Genomic DNA, 22995 nt, shown 5'->3' on the forward strand with positions numbered 1-22995 from the left:
GTGCTTATCTTTTTCTTTGTGACTCACTTCACTTGGCATGACTTTCTCCAATTCGATCCAAGTTGCAGCAAACCGCAACATTTCTCCTTTCCGCTTAGCTGTGTGTGTGTGTGTGTGTGTGTGTGTGTGCGCGCTAAACACATATTTAAAAAAAAGACCTCGATTTTTTTCCCTTGCTCTGCTATTAGCTAGGAGTGACCTCGGGTAAATTTGGTTTTGCTACTTTGAATCGTTAAGCCTCAGGTTTTCCTCTGCAAAACAGAAATATAAGAAATACTAACTTACATTTACTGGACTGGACACACACTATTTGCCACACAACGACATTAAGCTGGCATTTCCTACAACTGCACATCTGCGGGGGCGGGGGAGAGGGGCGGCTGGGGAGAGGTGTTGTTACTGCATTCGACAAGTAATATTCGGAAGCAACGGATCCCAGATAACGAACGGCAGACCTGGATCCAAACAGGCCCACTTCAGAAACTCTTACGCGTGCTGTTTCCCTGCTGCCTCAACAGTAACTCTTCGGGGCAAGTTCAGGGCCAGGGCGGGAGTCCTGCGACTCTGGTGGCACACTCGTTAAAAGTTGCGTTGATTCTCCCCCTTCGCCCTGCCCTTCCTTCTGCTGGGGGCGGGGGGAACCCAATATAGGGATGCAAGAGTGGGCAACCAGGGATGTGCCAACTGGTGAGGCCCAGGCATTCCTTAGCGTCCAACAGCCGGCTCCTTCCTCGGGGTGCACGTGCCACACACAACATCCGAAAAACCAAGCTGGTGGCTCGCTCTGGAGTTGACCAAGAAAACTTGGGGTACCAACACCCCCCCTCCCACGCCAACCCCAAGCGTCGGCCGGAAGTCCGGGGCTGGGGTCAACGTCAGGTTGATGCCGGGGGTCTGCAATTAGTGCCAATTAAAACCACAGGAGGAGTGTATGAGCCGCCGGTGGGACGCGGCCGGCGTCCAAAACAATAAGCAATTAAATTTTAAAAAATAATAATAAGACAGGCGTCAGCCGCCCCGCGCGGTGGCTGGGCCGCAGAAGTTTGACGAGCGTGGGAGCAGAAGTTCGCGGCCCGGTTCTGAAAGCCTCCAGGTTCCAGGAGCCCCGCTGGAATCGGGGGGGTGTGGGAGTGGGGATCCCCCAGGCCGCACCCCCGCGGAAACTTCCCAGGGGCCCCGCGCCGCCAGCCCAGGGCAGGTCTGGGCCGGCCCGCGCCGCTCGCGCCGGAGACGCCCGCCCTCGGCCCCGGCGCCCGCCGCCGCCCCACCTCCCCGGGACCCCGGAGCCGGGCCTGGCAGAGCCGAGGCCGCCTCGGGCCTGCGCTCTCCGCCCGGCCTCCCAGTGAGGCGACGGAGGAGGGGAGGGGCGGGAGCGCGCGCGCGGGGGGCTGCGCCGCCGCCGGCCGCTTACCGCTTCACCACGCCGGTCTTGATCTTGATCTGCCTCACGCGGGGATCGGTCATGGTCCCGGGAGCGCCGCGGGAAGGAGGGGCGGAGAGCTGAGAAGCAGACGGGAGAGGCGCGGCGCCGAGAAGGCAGTTGGTTCGGGCGCGGCGCCGGGGCTCTGTGCGCAGGCGCACGGCCGCGCGGCCCCGCTCCGCCCCCGGCGCGCTGGCCACGCCCCGGAGGGCGGGGCCGAGCGAGCCGGGCCCGGCTGCTCCTTTCCCAGGTCGCCGCGGACCCCTTCCCCCGCCCCACTCCATCTGCACGCCTCTAGTTCTTCGACCTCTCTTCTTCTAGTACTTGAACAGTACTTTTTTTTCTTTTTGGGTCACACCCGGCAATGTACAGGGGTTACCTCCTGGCTTTGCACTCAGGAATTACTCCTGGCGGTGCTCAGGGGACCATATAGGATGCTGGGAATCGAACCGGGTTGGCCGGTGCAAGGCAAACGGCCTACCCGCTGCGCTATTGCTCCAACCCCCAAACAGTACTTTTTTTTTTTAAGTTTGGCTACAAGTTACATTTTTCATGAATGCCTCAGCTGGTCGTTTGGGGCCAAACTTCAGTATCTTCCAAGATAGGACAGTTTGTCCTCAAATTGCTTGCGAAGTTGTCTCCTTTTAGTTCACGAAGTGACTTGAACATTGTGTTAAAGATATTTGCGGGTTCGTTATCTGCTTTCAAAACGAAAGTCTAATGAACTTAACCGGATCTGAACACTTGCGTAGCAAATGTAGGACTCCAGTTCAATCCCACGGAGGAGCCCGTGAGATTCCCAGCCCAAGACCGGGAGTGACCTGAGTGCAGAACCAGGGTGCCTGGAGCACCTCTAGTGTGACCCCAAAACAAACAAACCATTATAGACAAATAGTTTGCAAACAAGTCCTCCTAAACATTCAGAAAGTCCTCCTAAACATTCAGAAAATCCATACACTGTCAGTCTATTCAGTTTCTCCATCTCTAAAGAGTTCAGGATTTTAATTTCAAAGGGATTGTTTTTCATGCCGTGGGCTACTTCAAGACCAGGGAATTTCTTCTTAAATTTTATTACTTCCCCAAACCTCATTACCAGGCCTCCATCTATCTACCTAGGACAGTTGAAACTTGCTGTTTCAACAACCACCTCCCTTCCGCCCAACTTCTCCTACCAACTTCATCTGGAGAACCCCAAAAGACCTACATTATTTGGAGAACCACCCAAATCACTTCCAACAAATCTTCTGGCATTCAGGTTCCAATCCTTACCAAGCTAGATGTATTTAATGTCTCTCATAAGCGAGTCTCCTTGTGAGCAAAATGCAAGTACTAATTTCCATTTTACAGAGTGATGTCGGTGGCCCCACCCCCTTGGTGATTTGTGTGAAGTAGAGAGGAGAGAGACAGACATTTTCTCCTGACCCACCTCTGCCACCTGGGCTGGGAAGGCTAGGGCTGATAAAGTCTGCAATGAGCCCCTTCACTGCTCAAACCACAAATCCCACCAGTCCCACTAGGTAGCCATCAGGTGTAACAGTCAAGCCACACCTGACATCCATTTGTCCTCCTTGGCACAGGAGTTCTCTTGTTTCTTGGTATAGTAACCATGAAGTTTCGTTCCACTCTGGCTGGAGGGCTGACATGGTGAGGGATGAGAGACACAGTGAGAGATGAGAAAGAATTTTGTTCACAGGTTGGAAGATAATGAACTCACCCTCACAGCATCCTCCTTGTCTTCATGGGCACAAAAAGGGGTTTGTTTGTTTTTTCCTTTTATTTTTTTTTTAAATTTGCTTTTTTGGGTCACACCCAGTGATGCTCAGGGGTTACTCCTGCCTCTGCACTCAAAAATTACTCCTGGCGGTGCTTGAGGGACCATGTGGGATGCTGGGGATTAAACCCAAGTCAGCTGCAGGCAAGGCAAACACCCTACCTGGTGTATTATCGCTCCAATCCCTTGTTTTGTTTTTTTAAAATAGAGAAAAATACCAGGGGGGGTAGGGTGGGCTTCATAATAAATGAGCAATGAATTCCTTCTAGGGCTGGTCCAGGGCACTCCTCATTTTATGTAGCACTATAACACTGTCACACTGTTGTCTCATTGTTCATCAATTTTATTTGAGCAGGCACCAGTAACGTCTCCATTGTGAGACTTGCTGTTACTGTTTTTGGCATATGGAATATGCCATGGATTAGCTTGCCAGGCTCAGCCGTGTCAGCGGGATGTTCTCCGTAGCTTGCCAGGCTCTCCAAGAGGGACAGAGCAGTCGAACCTGGGTCAGCCATGTGCAAGGCAAACACCCTATCTGCTGTGCTATCACTCCAGCCCCTCATTTTATGTACAAACCTAAATGAAGTCCCAGATGAGGAACTTGTACTAATCTTCATGCTTTTGAGTAAGAGAAGAGTATTGTCCTTGGGGCCAGAGTGATAGTACTGAGTGCAAGGTACCTGCCTTTCATGCCACCAACCTGGTTTGATCCCTACTATGACATCTGGTCCCTTGAATCCTCCAGAAGTGATCGCTGAGTGCAGAATCAGGAGTAAGTTCTGAGGATTCTCAAGTGGCCAAAAACCAAACAAAAACCAAATAAAAGTGTCCTTGTCCAGGAGTTCTTTTGTTCCAAAATTGCTTTTGGCTGGCGTTGGTTATCCTTCATCAAAGGCAGTCATCCTGCACTTGATTAACTTGTTCTGGCCTTTGATGCCAAGTTCTGGACCAGTCTCCCATGCAGACAGGCCAAGACACTTAAATTAAGTTCCAGATCTAAATTCTGTGGGAGATGATGTGTCCTGTCTGATCCTTGCCATTCAGTGCTTCCTGAATGCTTTGAAATTACCCAATCTTAATTTCATTCATTCTGTTTTATATGCACTGTAGCACTTAGCACTTTCATCCTGTTGTTCATCGATTTGCTTGAGCGGGCACCAGTAACATCTCCATTTTGAGACTAGTTGTTACTGTTTTTGGCATATCAAATATGTCACGGGTAGCTTGTCAGGCTCTGCTGTTCGGGCAGGATACTCTCGGTAGCAGAATCAGGCTCTCCGAAGGGACAGAGGAATAGAACCCAGGTTGACTGCGTGCAAGGCAAACACCCTACCTACTCTGTTTTATATATTTATATAAAATTCATTTATTTTCACTTTACTATTATTGGGAGAAAGGAGAGCTGGGGATCACACCCAGTGGTGTTCTGGTCTTACCCAGATAGCGCTTGGATTTTAAACCGAAGTAGATCACATACAATACGAGCACCTTAACCACTGGTGTTGTCTTTTAGGCCTGTAATGTATTTTATGTATTTATTTCATACACATACCCTTCTCTTGTTGGTATAATGACTGGAGTCATACATAATTAGCTATGGCTTTGATTGTGGTACTCCTGCCACTATTTGTTTAGTTCTCACCCAAGGTTACTCTGGTGCTCCCAGAACCTTCCCATCCCAGCCCTAGTACTCACAGATTTTAATTGCAGTGCTTGCAGGGAGGAGGATTGCATGTTTTTGTTGCAGTGCTTGGACACACATGACTGTGTGCCAGAGTCTGGCATGCATCTTTTTTGTGAAAATTCATCTCCCTAAGGAAAAAAAACAAGAATGGGGATACACTCCTACATAAAATAATTTAGGTATTAGAATGCAAAGCGTTTGCAAAAATGCACTCAGGAAAGAATAGAATAGATAACAAATATCTGCTATAAAAATGTGCTAACCAGGTATATAATAAGACTGTTAGGGTGTTTTAGATATAGGGAATTTACATCCTTAATGTTAATGTCTATCAACAATAGCTCACCTGTTGAGAGCCGCAAGGGGTTGGGAAGTGATAGTGTGTTGAATAAAAGGCCAGGCCTGTGAGACCTCTCATGGCTACCCAGGAGACCTAAAGCTTGGACAATTCCTGTATGTTAGTCTGTCTCCTTATGTGTTGTCTTATTTTCTACAACTGACTCCTGCTAGATGGGGGTCAAAGTTGCCAATTCAGTTGACTTTAGACACTTTCAGACATGAGGAAAGATAAAAATTGGAGTCCTGACACTATTGACCATTGAGCTGTGGAACCACCCCTGCAGATGTCTCATTTTATATGATAAAAAAATCCTTATGCATTTAAGCAATTTATGATGTGTACATTACTTGCAGAGGAGGCTGCAAAGGAGGTTCTAAGAGATAAAAATCCATTTGAGCATTTTGTATGTATCGCTTGGATGGAGAGAGGGAGGCATGGAAAATACAACTATTGGATCTTTGGGAGAAAAATGCCACTACAAACCAGGCTTTCTAATGCTGTGGCATTCATAATGTACTCTGTTCATATGTAAAAACATGCAAGTTAAATGGTGACAAGTCATATAGAATGAAAGCCTACGTCATGTTTTAGACAATACACTATACAGGTATCAAGGGAATAAAATCTTCTTGCCATTGACTCACATAGGGTCTACTTACAGTTGAACAGGTATCTGATAAAACAATTCATTGTTCTGACACATATTGCAATCACAATGGGCAGTTTTTATGCATGATGTTACATTAGCCCATTGTATAATACCATGTAACATAAATTTTGCCCAGAGGAATGGTACTGCATGACACTGACTTGCAAAAGACACACACTATTTTTTCAGATCACATACCTTTTATCCATGAGTGCCCAATTCAAAAATCAAGCTGGCAGACAGAAGTGGAGTGAATGTGTAGCCTCCAAGCCGCATATTTATCTTGAGTAGTTTTGCACATTTCTACCTGTAGTCAATGATTCCATTCCATTTTTATGTTGAAATGCATGAGCAACATTAATGGATCTTTCTTTTGTCACCTGAAGTAAGATTTTTATTCAGGGTCAATCAAGAGAGACCTAGAAGGAGTTTTTGGATTACATGCTATGGATAGAATCAGTTCATGTTTACCATGAACTATCTGTGACAGTTCTATTTATAAACTCCCAGCAAAATATTTACAGCTATTTCACTTAATCTGATCTGTAAGTTGATTCCTTTTAAGAACATCTTTTGGTATGAACTATTTTTAATTGTCAACACATTTTCTTTAAATCAGGAATCATATCCAGGTTCTCATGTGTGAAGTACATATTATACTGCTGAGCTACATCCCTGATCCCTTTTACCTGGATATTATTGATTTTTGTTTGTTTGTTTGGAGGCCACCTTTGGCTGTGCTCAGGGCTTACTCCTGCCTCTGTGCTCAAGTATGGCAGGGCTTGGGGGTCCACATGGGGTTTTGGGGATTGAACCCAGGTCTGCCACATGCTAGGCAAGTATCCGACTTGTTATATTATTTCCCCATCCACCTTTTATGGATAGTAATAGGATACATAACCAAGAAATGATAGGTACTTTTTTTTATTTTTGGGTCACACCCAGCGATGGACAGGGGTTACTCCTGGCTCATGCACTCAGGAATTACTCCTGGCAGTGCTCAGGAGACCATATGGGATCGAAACCGGGTAGGCCGCGTGCAAGGCAAAACACCTGCTATGTTATCACTCCAACCCTGATAGGTACTTTTGGACAACAGATTATAATTCATAGGTTATTGAAACAATACTCCATTTGAGGCCAGAGAAATATTACTGCAGTTATGGCACTCACCTGGCACACAAAGAACCCAGGTTTAATTCTTGGCATCACAATCGGTCCCCTGAGCCTCATCAGGCATTATCCCTGAGCACAGAGTCTGAGCACAGCCTGGTATGGCCGCTAAAACAAAACCAAAAAACCTCCTGATCGATTAGGAGCTGTATGAACCCTTATGAGCTCCTAGATATTCTAAGGGGCCATGTACAAGACAAGAAGACAACCAATAGCACAAGGGGGTCACAGAAAGGAAACAAGGCTGGAAGGAGGGCCTGGTTTAAAAAGAAAAGTTAAGAAATGAGAAACATTGCTCTAGATTCTAGGTCACAAAGATTCACTCACATTGTTTTGAAATTGAAGTTATTATTTTTAAATTATCTTCTAAGATTTTCTTGTGTTATAATTAAAGAAGACCTAGATAAATCATCTTGGATTATAAAGCAAAATAAATGAAGCTCCCACATTTGGAAGTTTACTATAATTCTCTAGAATAGTCTGCCCACGAGAAGGAAGTCTTTGTGAAATTGCTTTCCCCTAATTTTTGTTTGTTTGTTTATTTTATGTCGGGAGTACACACCTGGTGGTCCTTAGGGCTTACTCTGTGCTCAAGGATCACTCCTGGTAGTGCTCAGCTGACCCTTATGCAATGCCAGAGATGAAATGAAATAGGGATGCTAATGCTCTACCCACTTGTACTATCTCTCTGTCCTTCCTGTAAAATTTTTAAGCAATATAGAAGTGTAAATTCTTAACTGCAGAGAGAAATTTTATTTTAACTTCCACATTTCAACTTCAATTCCATCATTACCCCAATATTTATTATATGGTTCATTTAGTATTACAATTATTTATAATCTTTTGCTACCATATTTTAACACATATTTGTGTTGATATTATTGCTATTTAATCAATTTATTGAGACATGTTTATTTTGGGGGCAACATCCAGCAGTACTCAAGTCTTACTCCTGGCTCTGTGCTCAGGGATCACTCCTGGCAGTGTGCAGGGGACCATATGGGATGCTGGGGATCAAACCCAGGTTGGTCACATGCAAGGTAATCATCTTTCCTGCTGTAAAATTGCTCTGGCTCCATATAACCAAAATTTTAGTAATTATTTTAGTGTAATAGATGCTTCCATATTTTAGAAACTATTATATCTATGAGCTTTTATTCTCTGTTTGCGATATGTTCAATTTGTTCTTATTTTACTTATTCTCTAGGAGAGAAGACATTATTTTTTTGAAACCTTTCCTTCTTTTGTAAGTCAACATTTAGTGTAACAAACTTCCTTCCATTGAGTGGCATTCCACAGATTTTGATATGTTGTGTACCAATTTTCCCTCAGCTCAAAATCCCTTCGCATTTTCCTTGAGAAGTCCTATTTGACCCAGAGATTTTTTGATTGTTTGATTGATTGATTGATGGATGGATTGGTTTGGGGTAATTTCCAGCAATGCTCAGAGGTTACTCCAGGCTTTTGTACTCAGCAATTATTCCTGGCAGTGCTCAGGGGGCCATATGTGATGCTGTGGATCAAAACAGTTTGTGAGTGTGGAAAGCAAGCACCTTAATTTCCCTATTACTGCTCAGGCCCCACCTTGGGATTTTTAGAAGTATCTATTTTTCAACTATCTATTTTAGAACGATCTACTTCCTGCTTTATTTCTAAATTAATGAGGTACTGACAGAGAACATATTTAGTATAATTTCAATTATTTAAACATGTGTTAAGGTATATTTTATGGCCTAGAATATAGTCTTTCTTGGTACAAGTTCCAAGGACACTTACCAGGGCTGTATATTATACTACTGTTGGGTGGTATGTACTACACACATTTAATCCAATGACATGCTGGCATTCTTATAGGTCCCAAGGTTCTTTTTTCTCAGCATAACAAAAATGGTCAGGAGGCTAGGGAGAAGGTCAGGCTGTGTTCATGTTCATCAGCCTTTGCCTAAGGGAGACAACACAGTGTTTTTTGGCTGGATCAGGAAAATTTTGCCATGAGATACAAGTGGACTATAGGAAATTGGGTGTGCAAGAGCAGTGGAAAGAATATCCTTCTCCATGGGACTCTCATAGGCATGTGAAATCTCTGTCCCTGGACATTATTTTAGTATTAAAATGAGGGACCACAGTTAATGTTGATGTCTCAGCACAAGGTCCATCTGGGCACTAGCTCGTACAGTGCAGATCTTTTTGCTGAGTTAATGATCATTCCCCTGCATTTCTGAGATGTGCTGTTCCAGGATGTGCGAAACACTAAGAAAAAACTTAGCTTTTCCTTTTGGAGTGCTAAGCAATGCAATAAGCTTAGTGATTGTTGCAGAAGAGTGGGGTCCAGAACACAGTCTTGTCCCTATTCGATACCAGTATTGATCATTTTCCAACATCCTGGTGGCATTTCTGTCTATTGGTTTCACCTTTTACAAAGAGAAGAGTGAGGAAGTCTCCTACCATAACTAAATAATGTCTTTTTTGACTTTCAATTCTCTCAAAATTTGTTTGGTGTATTTGAAAGGGGTGCTGTTATTAGGGATATTTAAGATTGTTTAAATTTAATTTAAATATTTAAGATTTAAATATTTAAATATTTAAGATTGTTATGTCTCATTGATGAACCACTCCTTAATGAAACTTTAGTGTCTCTATCCTTGGGAATTTCTCATGCTGAATCTACATATTCTTAGGATAGTATAGTCACTGCCTATGTTTCAATAAGTGTTTTCACAGTGTGTCCTTTTTCTTAATCTGTGTCATTATATTTTAAATGAGTTTCTGATAGTCCACCTATAGTTTTATCTTATTCGCTTACTGTTTGTTTGGTCAATCTATCTCTTCAGTACTTGGTATATTTAGATGATTCACTTTTTTTGGAAGATGGTACAGTCTTATTCCAAACTACATGTACTTTTCCCCCTTACACTTTATATAAACGCTGTGGTTTACAAAGTTAGTAATAATGATTTGTTACAGGTATTCAATAATCCAACAGCAACCACACCGGCATTACACCTTCCCTCCACCATTGTCTCCAATTTGCCCAACTATACCTTAAGCCTGCCTCATAGCAGGCCCACAATAATTTATTGTATATTGCTTGTTACCAATAATTTGCTAACAGAATGATCAAAAAATGTTTCCTTAGAAGAAAGTTAGTGAAGATTGTTCTATCTCATCATGGAGCCATTACGTTCTTGTGTAAGAGAATACAAAGACATTGTTATAGGTTAAGACTTCTGTGTTAAGGGGCTGGAGGCTGGAGCGATAGCACAGCGGGTAGGGCATTTGCCTTGCATGCAGCCAACCTGAGTTCTATTCCCAGCATCCCATATGGTCCCCTGAGCACCACCAGGAGTAATTTCTGAGTGCAAAGCCAGAAGTAATCCCTGTGTGTCGCCAGGTATGACCCGAAAAAAAGAAAAAAAAAGACTTCTGTGTTTATATATTTTTAATCAAGATTGGTTGCTTTCTACATTACATCCCATCCAATCTGGTGTGTGTTGAAGAATTTGAGATGTCATGTGCACTCAAGGAAGGCCAAAAATTTTAAACGAGGTGATACAGGTGAAGTTAAAATTTTAACTGGGTAGCAACTTTGGGCATGTGTATAACTGCAGGGGCTTCTGGAAGTACAGAGAGATGGGGGGGTTATCCCATCTCTGGCTCCCTGAAAGTCTGGAGATTTCAGCCCGCAAACTGAATTTTTCAGTGAACCAACTTCTGAATGAGGCTTGCCCAGTGGTGGAGTCTAGCTGGGAACATGGCGATGATTGTGGAGTGTGAAAGTCTGAGGCTTCCGGGGCTCTTGGTGGGCCAATAATTCACTTTTTATATACCTATTGATATGGTTTGAATGTAGATGAACCATTTTATTATTTGTTTTTAATTTGTCCTCTTCATTTTTTTAACATTTGATTATCTTTTTGGCTTCCTTTGGAATTACCCCTTCATATTTTTATTCTATTGTCATTTGGGATAAATATCTTTTAGCATTAAGTAAAATGTAGGTGTCTTACAACTGTACATGTACCTTTGTTTTACAATAGTCATATAGAAACTGCAGTGATAGTATAGCGGGTATGGTGTTTGCCTTGCACGCAGCCGGCCTGAGTTCAATCCTGGGAATTCCATATGGTTCCCCAAGCACCGCCAGGAGTGATTCCTTAGTGCAAACCCAGGAGTAACCCCTGAGCATTGCTGGGTGTGACCCAAAAAGAAAATAAATAAATAAGTAAAATAGTCAGAAAACTATACTGTCATTCATAGAAAATTATGTTTCAGAGTCTGTCATATTAGGAGGTAAATGTAATTTTAAAAAAAGAGAAAGTGCAGATAAATAGTGCAGTGGGCTGGGTGTTTGCTTTGCACGTGGGCAACCTGGGTTTAATTCCTGCCACCTGAGCCCTTCCAGGAGTGACCCTTGAACAAAGAGCCAGAAATAAGTCCTGAGCACTACAAGGTGAAGCCCAAAAGCCAGAAAGCACTATAGTACTGTAGTACTGTCATCCCGTTGTTCATTAATTTGCTCGAGCGGGCACCTGTAACGTCTCCATTGTAAGACTTGTTGTCACTGTTTTTGGCATATTGAATATGCAACAGACAGCTTGCCAGGCTCTGCCTTGTGGGCGGGATATTCTTGGTAGCTTGCTGGGCTCTCTGAGAGGGACAGAGTAATGGAACCTCTGTCAGCCACATGCTAGGCAAATGCGCTACCCACTGTGCTATTGTTCCAGCCCAAATGCCAGTAAAGAAAGAGAAAAGGTGTCAGATGGATGGTACAGAGGTTAAGGTGCTTTTCTTTTTCTTCTCTTTTCTTGTTTCTGTTTTTTGCTTTTGGACCATTTTCATATGAGATTCTGTATTAAACCTGGGTCAGACGCATGCAAAGCAAGTGCCCTTGTACTATCACCCCAGCTCCAAGGAACTTTTTCTGCATGCTGTCAACCCCAGTTTAATCACTAGCGCCATAGATACATGGTCCCCCCCATACATTCATGGTCCTCAGGAATAAGGCCTGAGCAGTATTAGGGTGTGGCCCACCCTTCTCCACACAAAAAAGAGAAAGAACAATTAAGAGGGTTTGAGGGTGTGAATGAGTAAAATGATCATTAGAGAGATAGTTGTACTGTTTCACTTGTATCACTTGTCATCCTGTTGATCTTCAATTTGCTCAAGCAGGCACCAGTAACCTCTCCATTCATCCCTGTCATGTGCTAGTATAGCCAAATGGTATCTGCTCGCTCCAGGAACACGAAGAGCCTCAAACCGTTTGTTCAGAGTTTTGACAAAGAAGTCTGATGATCATCATAGGTGGGCGGCCACATGGTCTTTTGACATCCTGTGGAATCCAGTCAGTAGCATCTCCAGTCCAGTGGTCGTCTCTAAATTGCATTATGTGTCCAGCCCATCTGGTTTTTGATGCCTTGGCATAGGAGATAGCATTCCTTATTCCTTTTTTTTTTCTTTTTGGTCACAGATGGCGATGCTCAGTGGTTACTCCTGGCTTTGCACTCAGGAATCACCCCTGGCGGTGCTCAGGGGACCATATGAGATGCTGGGAATCAAACCCAGGTTGGCCAAGTGCAAGGCAAACACCCTACCTGCTGCTATTACTCCAGCCCGAGTCCCTGATTCTTGATCATTGGTGGAGGTCAGAACTCCAGATTCCTTTTCTCACTTGAGTAAAGTGTGATACTCCAAGCATAGGTCTTTCGATTCCTCTTTGGGATATTGGAATAGCATTCTCATCCTGTTTTCATAGGGCCCAGGTCTCTGAGGCGTATGTTAGTATAGGAAGAATGGCGGAATTGAAAAGATGTGCCTGGAGCCACAGGTTCTTCATCCTCTTAACCACTTCTTCGACACTCTTGAAGGCGTTCCACACTGCTCTCTTCCACCTGCACAGTTCAGGTGCCAGGTTGTTTGCATGTTGAGTTCTTGACCTAGGCACACATAACTGCTGCATTCAGAGATATTCGTTCCATTGAGGGCAAGTGGAACATCAGAAACTAGTCTGTTTCTTATGAACAGTGTCTTCATGAGATTCAGCTGCAGTCTGACCTTTCCACACTCATGGTCAAAGTCGGCCAGCATTCGTGCCGCTTGACTAATATTTGGTGTTGTGAGAACGATGTCATCAGCGAAGCGGAGGTGGTGTAGTTGCCAGCCATCTATCTTCACTTCCATTCCTTCCCATTCTAGCCATCACATGATGTTCTCGAGGGTGGCACTGAGAAGTTTCAGTAAAATGGTGTCATACTGCCGAATCCCTCTCTTTATGTCGATGATCACTTCTTTGTAGATTGGTGAGATCCTGGTGGTAAATCCAGAATACAGCTCATGGAGGATCCTGATGTATTGAGTTTGAACACCCTGTTTGGTTAGGGCTTTGATGACCACTTCAGTCTCAACAGAATCAACGGCTTTCTGTAAATCAATGCACATTAGCTAGAGCGGCATCTTGAACTCTTGTGAAACCTCAATGAGCTTGGTCACTGTGTGGATATGGTCAATCATGCTGAATCCTTTTCAGAACCCAGCTTGCTCGCATGGTTGTCCTTCATCTAGTGTTCTGCCAATCCTATTCAGGATGATTCAAGTGAATAACTTGTAGACAACAGACAACAGGCAGATCGGGTGACAGTTCCTGATGTCGTGGATGTCTCCCTTCTTATACAAAAGGATGGTCCTGCTGGTTTTCCGTTGTGTTGGAACATTGCATTCAGACAGGTAGCGTGTGAAGAGCTGATTCAGTGTATTGACAAGTACTGGCGGCAGATTCTTCAGGTGTTCGGGTCTGACTTTGTCTGGACCAGGTGCTGTACACTTCTTTACCAACAAAATGGTTGTGTCGGATTTTGGAAGGGAGAACACTGGAAATGACATATCCATCCTGCGGTATTTGGTATGTGGGCAGGTGGACATAGCTATCAAAGAGATCCAAGTAGAAGTCGTTATACTTATGTATGACATTTACATTTTCCTTAAGACAATAGTAGGGAAAGGGAGAGATAGTACAGGAGGAAGATGGGCTTACTTTGCATGCAACTGACCCTGGTTTGGATCCCTGCCATGCTAATGGTCCCATGAGCACTGCCAGGGATCACTACTGAGTGCAAAGCCAGGAATAGCCCCTGAAAACCACTATGTGTGGCACCAAACACCACCTCAAAGCTCCACTCCCACCAAAACATATTATAATAAGGGATCAGGATGAATAAGCTTTTAAAATTTACTTAATTTAATGAAAATAACTTTGGTATGGTGCTCAGGAAAGAAGAGTATGGAAATTGCATTTCTTGTAATCATCATACTCAAAGAGACTTGACTATGCATATGCTTATATATATTATTAATGTTGAAATGTTTTTTAGAGGACAGTGCAGAGAGCAATTTTCCCAGAAATGGGTGGTGCTTGGCTTAGCTCAAAAGCCCATAATTATTTCTATAAACCCTGTCTTGAGCTGTATCCGAGTAACCCAGACCTCTAGGGAGAGAAGTTTCTGATTTCAGGGAAAATGGAGGAAATTTATGCTATAAGCTCATGAACCACTCGTAAGAAACTTTCCTTTTGGATCTGAGACATCCTAAACAGAGCCAAAACATGTCTATGACTCAGCAATATTCTGCATCTTCATCTGCACAATTATTCAAATCTTTAATTTTAAATTCACACTTCAACAAAATCTTAGGGCTGGCTTATTTCTCTGACATAGCAGCAACATCAATTTTTTAAAGAGACAAACCTAACTTCCAAATGTTCAAAATATCTTCACAAGTTGTTTTTCCTTTGCCCTACAAACAGACCCAGAAACCTCCTAAAAGTAAGCAATGATTAAGCCATGCTCTTTTCCCCTGGAATATCTTTTCAAGCCTCTTCTCAAGCCAAAATAATAACCTCCTGACACTGTGGCTCTAAGAAAGTCCCAAAGTAAGCACTCAATACTATGGAAGCAATCATTTGACATCATTCCAGTAAATCCATCTTTGGGCTATGCAGCTTGTTTTACAGTAATGGTGTTATTTTTGGATTTATTGGCTTCCAGAACTAAGAAGAAGATATAGGTTCAGTCTGGGCAAGTGCTCAGTTATGGAGAATGGGGGAAAATCAAATAGCTACAAAATGTGCCTTTCTGTTGTTCATTTATTCCTTCCAGTTTTCTTCCTATTTTGACAAATTGTTTGATGTGAACACATCCTGGTTTGGGTTTTCACAAATCATGTACAGATTCTAGACATGAGTAAATATCTTCTTGCCAATTTCAATAAATGAAAGAGCAGAAAATATGCAGTGAATATATACATCTGGATCATTCAAGGCACAACCTAGAGACATAAACCATATAACTTATTAGAACAGAGAAAACATAATTGTTATAAAAGTATGAAGTTGTTGACTAAGTAAATGGAAATGTGAAAGGAGCTGTCATAGAAGTGACAAGTACAGGCATTGTTTACCACTGGTACAAATAGGATGGAGGGAAGGAAGTTGGTACTGTTAGCATTTAGGAGCCCAGAGAAGGAAGCAAGCCTCTGAAGAGAGGGCTCCTCGCAGATTGTAGCTGGTGCTGGTGTCTCTGAAAAAGCACAATGAATCTGGCAGTATGAGAACCACTTCCAAGTGAATTAAGGTATTGTCATAAGTAACTGTTGTGGGTGGCCTGGTAAAGTGGGGAGCAAAGAGTAACCTTGAGAAAGGAGTGCTTCTGCCTCTTTGCTCAACCCACCTCAGCCACTCGGGGACCATATGGAGGGCCAGTACTACCATCTGGCGCCTGAACATTGACATTTAAACACACACACACACACACACACACACACACACACACACGCACATGCGCACTCGCGTGCACACACACACACATACACACTCCTATTCATATGTATTTATTTCAGAATGAAAGCAAGCTCCAGGGGCCAGAGAGATGGCTCAAGGGATTGGAGTACATCTCTGTATGCAGGAGGCCTGGCTCAGTCGCCCACACTGCAGGATCCTCTGAGCACCAGGAGGAGTTCAAAAACCAACCAAGCAACCAACCAACCAACCAACAAATAAGCCCTTCTATCATAGAGGATCTGAAAATAAAACAAAGTACAAATACATGGCTATTATGTGGATAAACCAAAATACCTAGCAGTAAAGTATTGATACGCCTCCACCGGAGTCCATTAAACCCCTTTCCCCCTCTGGTAACCACAGCTCAGCTGAGTGCAAAATTTGTTTCTATAGGTTTTATCTGATTTCATGCTTTGCTTCTCTACTTCCCTTATGTGAGTGAACTCATCTTGCATTGCCTTTCTTTCTCTGACTTATCTCAGCTAATATGACTTCCTCCAGTTTCATTCATACTATTATAAAAGGCAAGATGACATTTTATCTGATGACTGAATGGTATTTCACTGTGCATATATATAGATATATATATATCACATTTTTATTTACTCATCTGTCATTGGGCACTTTTGTTGTTTCCAAATCTTGGCTATTCTAAAAATAATACTTCAAGGTCTGGAGAGAGTACAGTGGGTAGGGTACTTGCCTTGCAGGTAGCCAACTCAGGTTTGAAATCCAGCACCCTATATTGTCCCCAGAGCCTCCCCAAGAGTGATCATTGAGTACAAAGACAGGAGTAAGCCCTGAGTGTTGCTGGGTATAACTCCAGAACAACAAACAAAAAATAGTACTGCAATGTACATGGATATATATCTTTCTGAATTAGTGCTTTTGTATATTTTTGATAAACACCTGACAATGAAGTGTCTGTATAGTAATGATAGATCTATTTTTTTAAATTTTATTTTATTGAATCACCGTGACAAAAGTTACAAAGCTTTCAGGTTTAAATCTCAGTCATATAATGATCAAACCCTCATCCCTTCACCAGTGCACCTGTTCCCCCACCAAGAACCCCAATATACCGCCTTCCCATCCCCCCACCACCCCCCGCACCTAAGTGGCCAATGATCTTCACTTTATTCTCTCTATACTTTGGATACATTCAATATTTCAACAGAGAACTGACTATTATTATTTGGAATTTTCCCCCAACAATCAAACCTGCTGAAAAGGAATCATTTGATAGTTTGTTTTCCATTGCTGAGAATGGAGATTATAGGAGCTCCCACGTGGTTTTGGATTTCTGTTGTTTTAGCTCCGTTTATAGTCTAGATGCATTTCTATAAGTCTCTGGGTGCCAAAAAGGGTTAGCAGACCTCCCCCATCATAGTCTTTAAAGGAGCAGAAGGGCCGTGTCATGTGAGGCTGCTCCGGATCTCATCTGGGCAGAGGGTGTGTCCATAACACCCCCATCCCATGATCTCTTGCGTGCCACATCACTACAAGCTAGTACCTCTGGGTTGTGAGTCCTAGGAAACGGCGGACGCCACATGGGCACTGCTGCCGCTGCCGCTGCTATCTTCTCCGTAGAATATAGATCTATTTTTAACATTTTGAAGGTTGTACATACTGTTTTCTATAGAGGTTGGACTAATTTACATTCCCATCAACAGTATATAAAGATAAATATTAAAATATAATTTTATGTTTATAAAAACATAATTTTTATTAAAATTTTATAAAAAATATTTTAAAAACTGGTTGTGCTCAGGTTTTATACCTGTGTCTGAGCTAAGCAATCGCTCCTGGTGGTGCTCAGGGAACATATGGGATACTGGGGATGGAACCTGGGTTGGCTGTGTGCAAAGCAAGTGCCCTATCTTCTGTACTGTCTCTTTAGTCCCAGGTGTATGATCTTTCAACTCCATATTGGCTTCAGATCAAAAATCCACACAGCCATGCTCAGCTTATCTCCTTGGACAGGAATATCTTTTCCTATTTCAGGCTCAATGTCTGCTTCCTTGTTCTGCTTGAGCACACGCATCAATGGCCCAGTCCTGGTCCCAGCTTTCAGCATCTCAGCTCCAAGGAGAAAAGTCAGGGTTTTTCTACTGTGGCATAAGATGGAGACATGTAGATCAATGGCCCTGTGTCATCTGCAGGGGATAGTCACCAGCCATTGGGAACAGATGCATACTACTGGAGCTGTCATTGTTTTGTCTCTTTTATGGGGTAGCTAAAGTGCCTCTCATGTCCAGTGTGCCACTATGCTGTATTTGTTGTGGCAACTCTGGTATCAAGATGCAATGGGCAGCAGCACTTGCCCTTATGTTCCTGGTGGCTGGCACTGTGAGGAGCTTTGAAAGCATTCTGGAATCCTTCTTGGGCACTGGCAACTGTACATGGTGTTCTGTTTGACAGATACCATGGGTAAAAAGTCTGATGATTTCAATATTGATGAGGAACTGGTACAACTCAACTGCTAGTATTCCAAAATGTAAATGAGTGAAATCACTTTGAAAAATAGTTTAGCAATTTGAGCAAAGTTGAACATATGCTAATCTAGCCGTTTTACTTCTTTGATTATCCCCCTGAGAAATTCTTGTACATGTGCATCAGAAAATGAAACCAGAGTGCTTTAAGCAGGCTTTTTGTAGTAATAAAAAAAGATAATCAAATATTCATCAAGATTGAACAGATGAATAGATGTAGCAGATACAGTAGTAGAAAGAAATAAGCCAGAATCATACCCATAATCAATAAAGAATCTTAAAGATATAATAGAGAACAAAAAAGCAAGATGTAGAGATAAAATCAAAGGTGGTAAATCTAAAGGATGATAAAAAATTATTATTTGGAGTCAGGACAACCTAATATTGTGGGAAAGAGAAGCATAAAACTGGGAAAAGGCACATGAGGAAAAATGGTTTACTTATTATCCTGGATGGTAGCCACAAAGGTACTTACTTAATTACTATTTTAAAATTAGTATTATTCATTGAAGACAAGGTCGGCGAAACCCTCCACGATATTGAAGATAAAGGTATCTTCAAAGGTGACACGGAACTAAGCAATCTAGTAAAAACAGAGATCAACAAATGGGACTACATTAAACTAAAAAGCTTCTGCACCGCAAGAGATACAGTGACCAGAATACAAAGACTATCCACAGAATGGGAAAGGATATTTACACAATACCCATCAGATAAGGGGTTGATATCAATGGTATATAAAGCACTGGTTGAACTCTACAAGAAGAAAACATCCAACCCCATCAAAAAATGGGGCGAAGAAATGAACAGAAACTTTACCAAGGAAGAAATACGAATGGCCAAAAGGCACATGAAAAAGTGCTCTGCATCACTAATCATCAGAGAGATGCAGATCAAAACAACTTTGAGATACCACCTCACACCACAGAGACTAGCACACATCCAAAAGAACAAAAGCAACCACTGTTGGAGAGGATGTGGGGAGAAAGGGACCCTTCTTCACTGCTGGTGGGAATGCCGACTGGTTCAGCCCTTCTGGAAAACAATTTGGACGACTCTCAAAAAATTAGATATTGAATTCCCATTTGACCCAGCAATACCACTGCTGGGAATATATCCCAGAGAGGCAAAAAAGTACAATCGAAACAACATCTGCACATGTATGTTCATCGCAGCACTGTTTACAATAGCCAGAATCTGGAAAAAACCCGAATGCCCCAGAACGGATGACTGGTTGAGGAAACTTTGGTACATCTATACAATGGAATACTATGCAGCTGTTAGAAAAAAGGAGGTCAAGAATTTTGTAGTCAAGTGGATGGGCATGAAAAGTTTCATGCTGAGTGAAATGAGTCAGAAAGAGAGAGACAGACATAGAAAGATTGCACTCATCTATGGTATATAGAATAACAGAGTGGGAGACTAACACCCAAGAACTGTAGAAATAAGTACCAGGAGGTTGACTCCATGGCTTCGAGGCTGGCCTCACGTTCCGGGGAAAGGTCAACTCAGAGAAGCGATCACCAACTACATTGTAGTCGAAGGCCATGTGGGGGAAGGGAGTTGCGGGCTGAATGAGGGCTAGAGACTGAGCACAGCGGCCACTCAACACCTTTATTGCAAACCACAACAGCTAATTAGAGAGAGAAAACAGAAGGGAATGCCTTGCCACAGTGGCAGGGTGGGGTGGGGGGGAGATGGGATTGGGGAGGGTGGGAGGGACACTGGGTTTACGGGTGGTGGAGAATGGGCACTGGTGAAGGGATGGGTTCCCAAACTTTGTATGAGGGAAGTATAAGCACAAAAGTGTATAAATCTGTAACTGTACCCTCACGGTGATTCTCTAATTAAAAATAAATAAATTTAAAAAAAATAAAAAAAATAAATAAAATTAGTATTATTATTTTGGAAGTCACATGCTTAGGGCACCAGGTGGTGCCAGGGATTAAATCCAGGGCTCCCATATGCAAAATATGTGGTCCAGCCTTTGAACCACTTATCTGGTCCATTCATTACTATTTTTAAAATAAGTTCTATTGTGCTGGGAAATAATACAGAGGATAATGCACCTACTTGCCTTGCATTCTGTTGACCTGAGTTCAATCCCCAGAATACCATATGGTCCCCCAATCCCTTCCAGGAGTGAATCCAGAGCATAGAGCCTGTAGTAAGCCCTGAACACCATCAGGTGTGGCCCCAAAACAAACAAAAAACGCTCCAGCAACTCATATATGCTTCTGATTAAAAGGTAAATTTCAGAATAAATTTTTTAAATTAAAATTATCCAGTGAATTTCCTGACATAAGAATCTTAGCACATGAAATGTTATTTCATTAAGGTAGTATCTTACAAGTTGAATATCTAGGTCAAAATAAGTTGTTATATTCAAAGTTTTTTATTAACTGTTGCCAAATTACTATCCAGAAAGACTGAACCAGTTCCATTCCCACCAAGGAGCACACACCACTGCCCCTGGCCACCTGGCCTGAAAGCACTGTCACCCTTGTTTCAGCTGTTGCCACCTCTTACTCACTCCTTAACCCAGTGTATTCTGATTTCCAACCCAGCTTTTCACTAACACCACTCTCGTGTAGGTTATTGATACCTTCCACCTTCCTATTTATGATAACTGATGGCTACTTTTCTTTTTTAATGATTTAGAAACTTAACCCTGAAGACTTTTCTAAATGGCTAATATCATTTATCATGTGTGGCTGGTATGACTGACTGTTGGCTCCCAAATTTTTTTTTTGGCTTTTTGGATCACACCTGGTGATGCACAGGGGTTACTCCTGGCTCTGCACTCAGGAATCACTCCTGGCGGTACTCAGGGGACCATATGGGATGCTGGGAATCGAACCCGGGTCGCCCGCATGCAAGGCAAATGCCTACCCGCTGTGCTATTGCTCCAGCCCCCATGTTGGCTCCCAAATTTTGAAGCATCATTTTATGATCTCCTATATACTAACTCAATTTCCAAAGAGAAAAAATATAGTTTAAGAGTAGATAGATGGACTGAAGAGAAAGTACAAGGGGGTAAGATACTTGCTTTGCGTATGGCCACTTCCAGTTCAATCCCTGACACCACATATGATTTCATGAGCACTGTCAGGAATGCTGGCAGATCAGAGCCAGGAGTAACTGTCACACATAATCCCAAATTTTAAAGCAAAAGAAAAAGAAGATGTATACATTTATTATCAGATCATCATGAAGACCCAAGAGCCAGATTTATGGATGGTGGCAAAATACACTGACAATGTTTTGTGTGGAAGATTTGTCTGCAACGATGGACCCCAGGGTACCAGGTTTTCTGGTGTTCATTCTTTTGTCTAGTGTCCTTCCACGTGGAACCCAGGACTGACTCACTTCTGCTAGTTTTATTTATCTTTAATCTTTGAAAAAAAGACTAATCTTTTAAAAATCGTTTATTTTGTTTTAATCAAAAGATATGGAGGAAGTGATAGTTCCACCAGTATGCTGTAAGGAGGCCTGGCAGCTTCTGCTTTTGTTCTATTAGGACCCCTCATCAGCCATGGAAGATGCTTAGCTTTCTGAGCTGGAGAGATAGTACATGGGCTAGGATGCTTTCTTAGGACCCCAGCACCACTTGGTCCCCCGAGTATTGCTGGGGGCCTCTGTGAGTATAGATCCAGGAATAACCTTCAGCATCGCTGGCTACAGCCCAAACTATTCATCCCTCCATGAAAGAAGAATAGATTTTCTGCTGGAGAAGTCACATGGGGACATGACATGAAGAGGTGGCATGAACAGGGTGAGACCTTGAGACTCTCTGAAGAGAAGTCTTGGGGCGGGAGAGATAGCACAGTGGGTAAGGTGTTTGCCTTGCACATGGCTGACCCAGGTTTGATCCCTGGCATACCATATGGTCCCCAAGCCTTCCAGCAGTGATTACTGAATGAAAAGTGAGGAGTAACCCCTGAGCACTGCCAGGTGTAGTCACTATCGTGGATGTCCCACCTTCTGACTGCTTAAGAAACTATAAGAAAGACAAGAAAAAACCTACTCCACTGAAGTCATAAAATTATGAAAATTGCTACTAAATTGTTGTTTTAAGCCCCAACCCCTAATTTTTGAGGCATTTGAAGGAGGGGCAAGGGATGCAGATTGGGCCACAGATGGGCATGCTCAGAGGAGACCTCAGGCTCTGTGGTTAGGGATCACTCCTGCAAGTGCTTGGGGGACCATACGCAGTGGTGGGAATCAAACAGAGGTTGGTGCCATCCAGAACAAGTGCTTTATCCCTGTTTTATCTCTATACAGCAAAAGATGATGGAACCCAATTCTCTTGTATAAAATTTTCCATCTCTAACTGTGAATATTTGGGGACATTTTTGCTTGATACAAAGTAAAGCCTGAATTGTCTATCATTCTGTAAAAATGGATGGTGTCTTAAGGGACATATATGATAACATTTCAGTACCTGTCTAGTAAAGCATAATGCCCAAAGGGAAAGAGAGGAGAGAGAGAGAGAGAGAGAGAGAGAGAGAGAGAGAGAGAGAGAGAGAGAGAGAAGAAAAGTGCCTGCCATAGAAGCAAGCAGGATGGGAGCAGGATGGGGCGGGGGGGGTGGGTGGCAGGAGGCAACTGGAGACATTGGTGATGGAAAATGTACACT

General features: G+C 42.9%; 1 protein-coding gene across 1 annotated transcript in view; it reads right to left on the reverse strand.

Annotated features, from left to right (window-relative positions):
* The window catches only part of TBCA (tubulin folding cofactor A), a 63159-nt gene extending 61455 nt beyond the window's left edge, over window positions 1-1704 (reverse strand). Inside the window, exon 1 of the mRNA XM_055126529.1 lies at window positions 1412-1704. Within this exon, the coding sequence (XP_054982504.1) occupies window positions 1412-1704 (293 nt within the window). The remainder of the gene's footprint in view (window positions 1-1411) is intronic.
* Window positions 1705-22995: the final 21291 nt, after the last annotated feature.

Source organism: Sorex araneus, chromosome 1, assembly GCF_027595985.1.
Source record: "Sorex araneus isolate mSorAra2 chromosome 1, mSorAra2.pri, whole genome shotgun sequence".
NCBI lineage: Eukaryota > Metazoa > Chordata > Mammalia > Eulipotyphla > Soricidae > Sorex > Sorex araneus.